The 12,347-nt window shown below is 38.7% G+C and overlaps 1 protein-coding gene across 1 annotated transcript in view; it reads right to left on the bottom strand.

The window, feature by feature from the left end:
• LOC138921798 (uncharacterized) overlaps window positions 1–12,347 on the bottom strand; it is a 44,415-nt gene that overhangs the window by 18,354 nt on the left and 13,714 nt on the right. Inside the window, exon 3 of the mRNA XM_070257157.1 lies at window positions 6,313–6,402. Within this exon, the coding sequence (XP_070113258.1) occupies window positions 6,313–6,402 (90 nt within the window). The remainder of the gene's footprint in view (window positions 1–6,312; window positions 6,403–12,347) is intronic.

A 12,347-nucleotide genomic window follows, 5' to 3' on the forward strand; every position in this document is an offset into this window, starting at 1 on the left:
TTGGAGTGATTATAATGATTGAACACTTTACATACAAATAAACAGGCTCATAGAAGGTCAAGATTCACCCGATGTCATGAACTTAGAAATGTGTGGAGCGAGGGCTTGAACCCAGGTCAACCTGATGACAATTTCTGTGCTTATTACATTGTAGCACAGTGAATCATTGCTTTAAGTCAGAGCTGAACAACATGATTTGATGGCTTTAGTAATACCTATGTATTAGGAAAGTAGATGTACAACTTTAAACAATAGTAATCAACTATTTGACTTCATAATTAAGAAGAAAAGATGGGGGCCGGCCCAGTGGTATAGTGGTTAAGTTCGCACGCTCTGCTTCAGCAGCCTGGAGTTAATGGGTTCAGATCCCAGGTACAGACCTAGCACCACTCGTCAAGCCATGCTCTGGCAGCATCCCACATAAAATAGAGGAAGATTGGCACAGGCGTTAGCTGAGAAACAATCTTCCTCAAGCAAAAAGAGGAAGATTGGCAATGGATGTTAGCTCAGGGCCAATCTTCCTCACACAAAAAAAGAAGAAAAAAATGGTATTTAAATAGAAAAATATGTGAATGACATAAGATAAAAAGAACTCCCTAATGGATCTATCCAGATAAGGCAAATTTATTTAAAAGGTACTTTGTTATCATCTAGTGACCACTTAATTTAACAAATGAAGAGACTAAGTTCTAGAAAATGTAAGGCAGAATGTGAACCAGAACTATCATTCTTTCCTTTATACCATTCAACTTTAGAGGATTTAGATATAGTCCTGCCTAATGCCAAAGAAATTGGACAGATGACCTCCTGACATTGCCTTCATTCTTTTAAGATATATTCTCTGATTCTATAATACCTGACACAAGGTTATACACACTGATACCTAGTAACACTATTATCTTAGCCTCTTTTTTTCAGCTTCATTGAAGTATAATTGACAAATAAAAGTTGTGTATATTTAAGGTGTATAATGTAATGATTTGATATTCGTATATATTGTGAGATGCTCACCACAGTCAAGCTATCTTAGCTTCTCTGTGACTCTTTGTATCCTATGTCCTAAAGATGCATCGAGGTTACAAATTCAATGTATTAATTTGGCTGATTTGAGAAAAACTGAATAAGGGATGATGATTTTAGCTAAGCTTGTAATGGAAAAGGTAGCAAGCTTTCCACAATTCTCCTATGTAATTTTCAGCTGAAGAAATCTGAAGATGAGCTTAAAAGCTGTAACTGGTAGGCAGTGCTTATTGAATTTTTTTCTTACATTGCTGAATAATTTCACATTACTTAAGCTGTGTCATTATGTATTTCTATCACAATGGGGGAAAAACATTAAACTAATGAACATCGTGCCTCGTTTGTCAAGATCTGAGTCACTGGAATGAAGCATCTTTCATTGTAAGTGCAATTTGGGAGATTCAACCATACTTCTCCCATTTGAAAATACCCAAATCACTAGTACTGAGCCATTTTACTAATACGTTGAACACTAAAAATAATTTGACATATGTGAAAGCTATTCGAGAATAGATGATTAAAAAAGAAGACTAAATGAGAGAGGCTGCATGTTTTATATGTACAAGCCACAGTTTATCCTTTTGTGAAGAATAGCAAGGTTTTTGTGAAAATGGGTACTTATAGAATGTCATATTGTTTAAAATGTTATGAAGAAACCATTTTCTATTTTCTAGACACTTCTTTCTAGGCACTGCTCTTGAAAGCATCGAGTGGGTGTCCTTCATTGTAAACTCCTCAGGACATGAAGGAATCAATGGACATAGAGTTTAAGACGATGAGAAAACTGGCTAATCCATATTTGGAGTGTCAAACTGTTGCAGCCAGGAAAAAATTCAGGGCAGAGGAGGTAAAAAACAAAACCAAAAACACTGAAGAAAGAAGCAGGTGTCAGCCCTCCCTTTCTCCACCCCTGTTTATGAAATTAGGATCTCAAACTCCATTACATGGAGAGAAGAGACATTAAGTCTAGGAAAATGGGACAAGGCAGAGGTTTTATCGGGTTCATGAGGTAGTCTTTTCTGTCAGACATTGGGTGAGAACTTTTGAATATTAGAATTTATTCCTGAATCCCAAAGCATTATATATAGACCTGGAATAAAGTGGAGTTGAGACCTGCCTGGACATCTATTCACCATGGTTGGGTGGCCTGGCTACAATGACTGGTTCTTGAGTGGCACACTATGCAGTGAGGTGCAAGAGTCTCATATGAAAGAGAATCCTGCCATATCCTAAGTTGACCTCTATTGATTGCCACCTCCTGGTATTCATGCCTTTGTGCAATCCCCTCCTCTTAAGAGTGGACACAACCAGTAACTTGCTTCTAAGCAACAGATTATGCCAAAGGTGATGGATGTCACTCCCATGATTAGGTTACATTATATGGCAAAGGTGATGGGATGTCACAACTGTGATTATGTTACATATAGACTCTGCTTATATAAGACTCCATTTTAGCAGCCTGAAACTAGCAACTCTCCTTGTGGGCTTGAAGTAAGCAGCCACGTTGAAGAACCCCATGTGGGAAAGAACCACAGGTGGCCTTTAGGATCTGGCGGCAGCCTCCAGCTGATAGCAAAAATATCCAGGGTTCTCAATAATTCAGTTTCAAGAAAATGAATTCAGCAGACGCCTGAATGAGCTTGAAAGTGAATTCTTCCCCAGTCAAGACTCCCAAAGAGATTTCAGTTCCAGTAAACGTTTTGATTGCAGCTTTGTGAGACCCCGAAACAGAGAATCCAACTAAGCCATGCCCATCAACACCTAGTCCATAGAAACCGTGGGATAATAAACGTGTGTGTTGTTTAAGACACCAAGTTTGTATTAATTTCTTAGGCAGCAGTAGAAAACTAATACAATGCAATATATGTGTTCCTAGAAAATCTCACAGTTTGTAAATTCATGCATAGAATATAAAAGGATTTATGGGAAAAATAGAGTTATGACAGAACACTTAGAAATCATGCCACTGCATTAACAGAGCACAAACAAAAACAGTGACAAGAAAATCGTGGGAAAATGTAAAAGATATGATAAATTACTAACAAATAAAATAATATTTTAGTAAATATACACCTTAACCTCACCCAAAAGGGTTAAAGGTATCTTGATGTAAGGTGGTGAAAGGGTTAGGATTGCTGAGTTATATAGACAAAGTTAAAACGCACCCTGATCTGAGAGAACTGAAGGATAAGTACTTCCAAAGCAGAGCAGGGCATCTAAGCCATTAGGAAGAGCAAGGTGGGGAACGTATATCATGTATTAGTTTCCCTGGCCTACCATAACAAAGTACCACAGACCAGGTGGCCCAAACAACAAGATTTCATTCCCTCACAGTTCTGGAGGCTGGAAGTCCAAAATCAAGGTGTGGGCAGGATTGGTTCTTTCTGAGGACTGTGAGGGAAGGATGTGTTCTAGGCCTCTCTCCTTGGCTTGTAGGTGGCCATCTTTTCCCTGTGTCTTCACATCATCTTCGCTCTATGAACATCTCCGTGTCCAAATTTCCCCTTTCCATAAGGACACCAGTCTAACTGAGTTAGAGCCCACCCTAATGAATTCACTTTATTACCTCTGTAAAGACCCTATCTGCAAATAAGTTTCACGCTGTGAGCTACTGGGGGTTAGGACTCCAACGTATATGTTTTTGGCGGGGGGGGGGGGGGGGCACAATTCAACCCATAATATACAGTAATGGAGTCTTCTGTGGCTTGCTGGATTCCTATGTCCATGTACTTGCATTCAGCTGCTGTTACTTGATGGTGCAAAAGTTTAATCTGTGATGGGGGAAAAAAAGAGCATGAGCCAAGTCCACTTTCCCATCATACTGACATTATTACTGATCCCCAATATAGAAATCTGCCCTCTCACCTCAGAACAGCCTAGAAAGCATCTACACCTCCCTTCACTCTTATGTAATGAACTTACGTACATATATATGTGTGTGTATATAAACGTGTGTATATAAAATAACGTTCGAGTGCTCACCACGTTCAATTAAATAACTCTTCTGAGGTCACACAGCCAGTAAATGAAAGAGGTATAATTAAAAAACAGGAAGCAAATCTAGGTAGCTTGGCTCAACAGCCTACAGTCTTAACCATTACACTATGGTGTATCTCGTGACACAGATAGGAGAGTAGCCACCCTCTGGCTGAACTGACCCACCATACTGAGACTATAGGCATTGCTATAGCCTGTATTTGTTTAATACTGAGAGGTCTATGAGGATTGTTAAATGTTTTATTTCCATATTAATGATAATCTAAAAATATTAATAAAAACATATTAGACATTATTTGGATTATTATCTTTGAAAGAGTTCTGCCCATATATTAGTGTCCCTGCATTTCCATTTGTGTTTAAATGGCACTAAATGACCACCTAAAGTGAGATCCTTTAGATTCTATTGCACTTTTTCTCAAACTGTGATCCACAGACTCTTGGGCATTTATATTTTCTTGAGATAACTTGCTAAGTTTATAAAATACTCACCTGGCCTAGAGTGAAAGGCTATCATGAACAAGTCAGAAAAATAGGACATTACGTACCACACTTAAATTCAGAGTAGACTTAAAGCCTATGGAGGGCATGAGATATAGGAGAGGTACTTTGGTCAGAAGTAAGAGGCAAGGACCTACAATCACCACCTCCAGCCCCTGGGGTGCCTGAGTGAAAAAGCAAGCAAGTGAGTGTGGATGTACATACACACACACACACACACACACATTTGTACAAAGGAGTATTTTGAATGTAGGGAGGAAGAAATGTTACTGGGGCATAACTGGGGGGAGGGAGGATTAGGGATGCTTCTGAGGGAGTAAGCCCTAGGTCTGACTGTCAACAACACTGAGGAAGCAATACAATAGTCCAGCCAGCTTGCCCAGAACCCTGGATCTGGGAAGATGATTTAATTGTAAGTCCCAGACCCTCTTTACTCAAAGCACGGTCCCTGGAGGAGCAGCAGTATCACATGGGAGCTTATCAGGCATGCAGAGTCTCAGACTCCCACCTCAGACCACTGAACCAGCATCTGCATTTTAATATGATCACCAGGTGATTACTGTGCACACTAAATTTGAGACACGTGGCTCTAGCATAGTAATTCTCAGACTCCAGCACTTGGAGGGCTTATTAAAACACAGATTTTGGAGGTCTGACTCCAGTGCTTCTAATTTAATAGATCTGAGGTGGAGTATTTCTAATAAGTTTGCAAATGATGCTGATCCTGATGCTGCTGGTCTGTGGGCTATACTTTGAGAACTCCTGCCCTAGTATATGGGGACAGTGGAAAGTAAGATAGAGGATGGTGATACGCTTCCTGCCTTATTCAGGATTCAAACAGAAGATGAAGTTAGCCCGAGCCTGTGGGTGGAAATTATCAGTTGATTCAGCCTTGAAAGAGCTAGCAATGTTTGAATGTTATGAATGTAATTTCTTCCTATCCATGAGCAGGCCTTATACGTTATTTTAGTAATTCCTAGACACCTTGTATTAGTCAAGGGTTCTCCACAGAAACAAACCCAATCTGATGTGTGTATATATCTATATCTCTATGTTTATATATATATAGAGAGAGAAAGAGATTGATTGATTATAAGAAGTTTGGTCACATGATTATGGAGGTTAAGTCCCAAGATCTGCAGTCAGCAAGCTGGAGACCCAGGAGAGCTGATGTAAAGCTCCAGTCAGGGGGTGGCAGGCTGGAGACCCAAGAATAGGCGATGTTTCAGTCTGAGTCTGAAGACCAGAAAAGACAATGCCCAGACGAAGCAGTCAGGCAGGAGTTCCTCTTTACTCAGCCTTTCTGTTCTATTAAGGTCTCCAAGTAATTGTATGAGGTCCAACCACGTTATGGAGGGCAAGCTGCTTTACACAGTCTACCGATTTAAACATTAGTCTCATGGAGAAATGCTCTCACAAACACACTCTGAATAATGTTTGGCCAAATGTCTGGGCACCAAGTGGCCCAGTCAAATCGAGACTTAAAATTATCCATCACACGCTCCATAGTTTTAGTTTCTACCGTGAATTTTTAAATCATTATTACTTTGTTTAATAGAAACATTTTTGGTGTCTTGAACTTGTGTGTACAAATTGCTGACAAATCTTCCCCAAATTTATTTTGTAGATGTTTAAGTATTTTCTATGTAGACAATCATGTCATCCACAGATAACTTCCTTGCTTTCTAAACAATAGATCCTTCATTGCTTCTTATTATCTGAGATTTTAGGAGTGGTTAGGAGTGTTGAATTTGTAACCAACTTCCTGGTTTCAATTACAGCTGTGGAACTTACGGTATAGTCTTAAGTAAGTTCTCTCACATCCCTGCAGCTCAGTTTCACCAAGGTAGTTCTGCCTGGCAGGTATCTTCACACTGGTTGTACCTTGAAGAATTGTTGTGAGAATTAAATTAAACATGAGAATTAAACAAACTTGATGGAAATTACTTATAATTTCTCTGGTTTTTGTCTCTCTTTTTCTGGCACTAGAGTACTTCCCCTTCTTTTAAAGTTAGCTATATATTAAACACATTTTTGTTAAATCTTATCCCGCATTTCTGTATCTGTAGCAGGATGGGGCCTATCAGCATCAGCTTCCTCCTCCAGATTTCAGGACGTAGCCTAGTTCCCTTTGCCTCAAACTGTTGTCTTTGACCTGTACCAAGTCACTTGTTAAAATGGCCGACTCTCGGACACCCTAGACCACACCTACTAAAAATAGAACTTTGGAGTATGCCTTCTGGGAATCTGCATTTTAAAGGAAAACATGGTGCCTATGCACATTAAAGTTTAATAACCACCTTTTTGGGATTTCCAACTTAGTTCTCCAGGACAGAAAAGACAACCAAGACCTACTGAAGAGAAGGATACGAATTCCATAGATTTCTTTACTTGATTTTCCACATGAATAAATTCTCGGTCCCACAAAGGTAAGGGGAAATCTTCAAAACTGCCAGAGTAATTGTGCTTTTTGCCTAAGTTTCAGAGCACTGTTGACTTTCTGATTCTGCCTGCCTTAACAATGAATTCCTAAGTGTTGGAATGTCTGTCGTGTGCATTTCCCTAGCAGAGCTGAAACAAGCAAGGCAATTTCAAGCAGAGCAGAGAAACATTGGACTGCAAATCTTGTTTGGTTTAGGTGAAGAAAAGAAGGAGGAATTTTCCACTTTAAGCTTACTGGAGGCTGTAGTGACACTACATTCCATCTGTTTGAAAAACCTTCTTAGGCCAATTAAATGTGGCATATTTTAATTTAGCCTCCAATAAGTTTAGATTGTGTAATTCAAAGCTTTTTTTTTTTTTCAGGAGACATCTCTACCACATTACAGTTTAGCACCTAACCCAGTGAGTTCAGTCGTTGCTAAGGAACTATTCAATGCACGTTTGAACTATCAAAGCTATACCTTCAATGGACAAAGAGTTAAGGCTAAGAGATGCAATCAGGCAGCTGGGAAATGTCCTTCTGAATGTAAGAGGAGGATCACAGGGTTGACTGAGGAGGCACAGTGCTAATGAGTACTTTTCTTTCCTCTCGCTAAATTGAAATAAAGAATTAGGTATGCTTAAAATTCAGCGACCGAATTCTGAATTCTTTTGGAAAGAAACTCAGCAGCTTGTTACTGATTGAGAAACCGAGCTCTTGATCAATAGAGGGAAGATTCCTCTTGCACAGGCAACACCTAAGAACAGTGATGTGATTAGGAAAAGGAGGCCAAGAAAGATATCTGAGGTGACTGGAGGTTTTGCAGGAGCCAATGATACTATTCACATAGAAGGGAGATTCCACCCATCAAAAAATCTTGCCCCATCCTGATCTCAGAGAGGTTCTATATAAACTCCTGATTCTTCTCAAGTATTCTGAGGACTAAACACATGCCATGCCTTCCCACTCACTAGGTACCAGCAACTAACCAAATTCACACACGCACACATACTCACTCCTGAGAGTCTAGGTGAATGAAATAACAATTTCCCAAGTGTAACATCCCTCAGCAGGACCAGTCCTTAGGACCACTTGACGTCTACTTTTAAATTACAAAAGCTTGTCACAGAAAATTAGCCAGATATGTCAGAACTGAAACTATTCTTGCGAAAGTTTAAACTATTTTAAGGAAAAGGGTAGAGTTGGAAGAAATATTATGTTTAGGGAAGATAGTAGTTATATTAAGTGATGGTAAAAGTCGGTAGTGATTGATAAGAAGGATTCGCAAGTAAAATATGAAATTGACCTTAGGTTTGTGAGTTCTTTCATTCTTGCTTTAGAAAATAACCTATTAGGTCAGTAGTATTTATTAATGAGCAATTTTAATAAAGAAGCATTTGTATATTTTCTGTAAGATATAAAGCACAATTGAATTCAAAAGTATACCAAATATACATATTACATGTTACCAATTTATTAAATAGCTAGGGAAAGAGAGGTCAAAATGGTAAAATTTCTTGCTTAGAAATATATGCTAATTAATCAGAGCCCTGGTCCCCAGATTTTCATCCGAGTGCCTACACTACACTATGTTTTTGGTTCTCTCATTCAATTTATTTTGCTTGGGAAGAGACTAGTTGTATAGAACTTGAAGCCATTACCATGGCACTCCAATCCATCATGGCGTATAATCTAAATATAGTCTATTTACAAGCAAAAGAAACAAAAGAGATACAAATTGGAAAGGAACAAGTTAAACTGTCTCTGATTGAAGATGACATGATCTTATACATAGAAAATCCCAAATATTCCACAAAGAAACTCTTGGGGGGAATAAACAAATTCAGTAAATGTGCAGGACACAAAATTAATGTAAAAAAATCAGTTGTGTTTCTGTACAATAACAACAAACTATCTGAAAAAGAACTGAAGATCACATCCTATTTACAATAGCATCAAAAAGAATAAAATACATAAGAATAAATTTAATTGAGGTAAAAGATCTGTACACTGAAAACTATAAGACATTAATGAAAGAAATTGAAGAATATACAAATAAATGGAAAGATACCTGTATTCATAGACTGAAAGAATTAATATTGTTAAAATGTCCATACTACCCAAAGCCATCTACAGATCCAATGTAATTCCTATCAAAATTGCAAGGGCGTTTTTCATAGAAATAGAAAAAATAATCCTAAAATTCATATGGAACCGCAAAAGACCCCCAGTAGCCAAAGCAATCTTGAGAAGGAAGAACAAAGCTGGAGACCACACACTTCCCAATTTCAAACTATATTACAAAACTATACTAATCAAAACAGTATGGTACTGGCATAAAAACAGACAAATAACCCAATAGATCAGAATAGAGAGACTAAAAAGAAACCCACACATATGTAGTCAACTAATCTATGACAAGGGTGCCACGAATACACAATGGAGAAACAACAGTCTCTTCAATAAATGGTGTTGGGGAAACTGGATAGGCACATGCAAAAGAATAAAATTGGACCCTTCTCTTACACTATCCACAGAAATTAACTCAAAATGAATTAAAGATTTAAATATAAAACCTCAAATTGTAAAGCTCCTAGAAGAAAACAGGGGAAAAGCTCCTTGACATCGGTCTTTACAATGGTTTTTATTTAATATGACACCTAAAGCACAGGCAATGAAAGTAAAAATAAACAAGTGGGACTACATCAAACTGAAAAGCTTCTGCACGGCAAAGGAAACATTCAAAAAATGAAAGAGTAACATACAGAATGGGAGAATATATTTGCAAACCATATATCTGATAAAGGGTTAATATCCAAAATATATAAAGAACTCTTACAACTCAAAAGCAAAACAAAAGAGAAAACCCAAATAACCTGATTAAAAAATGAGCAAAGGATTTGAATAGACATTTTTCCAAAGAATACTTACAAATGGCCAACAGGTATATGAAAAGGAGTTCAATATCACTAATCATCAGGGAAATGCAAATCAAAAGCACAACGAGAGATGATCTTAGATCTGTTAGAATGACTATTATCAACAAGACAAGAGATAAGTGTTGACAAGGATGTGGAGTAAAGGGAACCCTCGTACACTGCTGATGGGAATATAATTGGTACAGCCTTTATCAAAAACAGTACAGAGTTCCTCAAGACATTAAAAATAGAGCTACCATACCATACAGCCATCTCACTACTGAGTATATATCCAAAGGAAATTAAATCAGAATCTCAAAGAGATATCTGCACTCCCACGTTCATTGCAGCCAAAATATGGAAACAAATTCACAATAGCCAAAATGTGGAAACAATCTAAGTGTCTGTTGAGAGATGAATGGATAAAGAAGATGTGAGATATATATATACACACAATGGAATATTTTTCAGCCATAAAAAAAGGAAATCCTGCCATTTGCGACAACATGGATGAAACTGGAGGACATTATGCAAGAGTGAAGTAAGCCAGACAGAGAAAAAAAAAATACTGTATGATCTCACTTATATGTTGGAATTTTAAAAAGTCTAGATCATAGAACCAGAGAATGGAACAGTGTTTACCAGGGGCTAGGGGTTGGGGAAAATGGTGAGATATTGGTCAAATGGAACAAACTTTCAGTTCTAAGATGAGCAAGTTCTGGGGATCTAATATGCATGGTAACTATATTTAATTTATACGGTATTGTATACTTGAAATTTGCTAAGAGAATAGATAACTAAGTGTTTTCACCACACCAAAAAAATAAAATGTAACTATGTTTTGTGATGGCTGTATTCACTAATTTTATTGTGATAGTCATTTCACAGTGTATACATATATTAAATCATCACGTTGTGCACCTTAAACATATACAACATATATTTGTCAAAAAAATTAAAAATTAAGTTCCTCAGACACACTAGCCACATTTCAATTGCTCAGTAGTGACATGTGTCTACCATTTTGAACAATGTGGATCTTGAGCACGTTTTCAAGGGATGTGCAATAATATCAAAACATGGAATCTGGGGCTGGCCCGGTGGTGCAGTGGTTAAGTTCGCATGTTCCACTTCGGCGGCCTGGGGTTCCCCAGTTCGGATCCCAGATGTGGACATGGCACCACATGGCAAGCCATGCTGTGGCAGGCATCCCACATATAAAGCAGAGGAAGATGGGCACGGATGTTAGCTCAGGGCTAGGCTTCCTCAGCAAAAAGAGGAGGATTGGCAGCAGTTAGCTCAGGGCTAATCTTCCTCAAAAAAAACACAAAACATGGAACCTAAGATTTCTATAGCGAGAAGGAGGTCACCAAAAATAACAATATAATGGTGTCAGTGGATTGGAAGTCTAGATTATAAAATATCTGAGATTGTGGGGGCACAAGGCTAAGAGTGTGGACAGGTAAGTGAAGTTAATGAGAGAAGGAAGCATGTTTTAGAAGTAGAACCATCACTCATGATGACAATGCCCAGACTGTAACCATGGGAGTCTTGGCAGTGGAATGTTAGAAAAGATCAATGGAAGTAAAGATGGTGAGGAACTGAGGTTATGGAGCTTCGGTTGGATCACCCATCATAGATGCTTAAGTCATGGTGGATGGTAACAGGAATAGGGTAGGAGGGAGAGGCCATGAGCCAAGAGTCCAGGCCTCCAATGAAGGAGGAAATTTGAGCAAGATGTTGGTAATGACTTAAGAAGTGGGAGCAGGAGTTATAGCCTGATAGCATGGGCTACAAGGGGGCTGGGCATTTTTTAATGAGGAGGGAATTAAATGAAGTCTGACAATGTCAGGAGATGCAGGGTGCCCTGTGTCCGTGGGAGAGCAAATAGGAAAGGGAGAGAAACATATTAAGGATGACATTAGAAAGGACAAGTGTCAACCTAAAACTTTTGTCACAGTTGACTGCAGAGTGACAAGCCAGATATGACCTTGGCCAGCAGCCCCTCGGGCCTTAGGAAACACCTGGTAGGAAGAAGAGACAAAACAATAAATAAAATACACTTGGGGTGTTCCAGGGATGAATGTTGACTTGTGAAACTGGAAATAGAGACTGTACAAGGTTTTAACATGGTTGATATCAGGATATTTCTCAGTTGGCATCGTAAGGCCCATAACTAATGAACAATACAATTTCTCTGCTGAAAATTATCCATGGTGTTAAGGAGAGCAGTAGAGGGAGCCGGCTTCGGAACCAGGATGAATGACCATCTCTAATCCTCACAGGAAAGCGCGTCCTCTATAAGCAGTGACTCTCCCTGGGGATGCAAACACACAGCTGCATGCACCAATACAAAATGCAAACACTTTTATTCAACAGTTTTCATTAAACAGATGAGATAGCAAAGCCAAGACAGCTCCCTGCATAAATACAAAGGAACAGGGCAGGGAGAGCTCAGGAGGCTGTCTGAGTCTGGGGGCTAGCACCCT

The sequence above is a fragment of the Equus caballus genome, chromosome X (assembly GCF_041296265.1).
Source record: "Equus caballus isolate H_3958 breed thoroughbred chromosome X, TB-T2T, whole genome shotgun sequence".
NCBI classification, from domain to species: domain Eukaryota; kingdom Metazoa; phylum Chordata; class Mammalia; order Perissodactyla; family Equidae; genus Equus; species Equus caballus.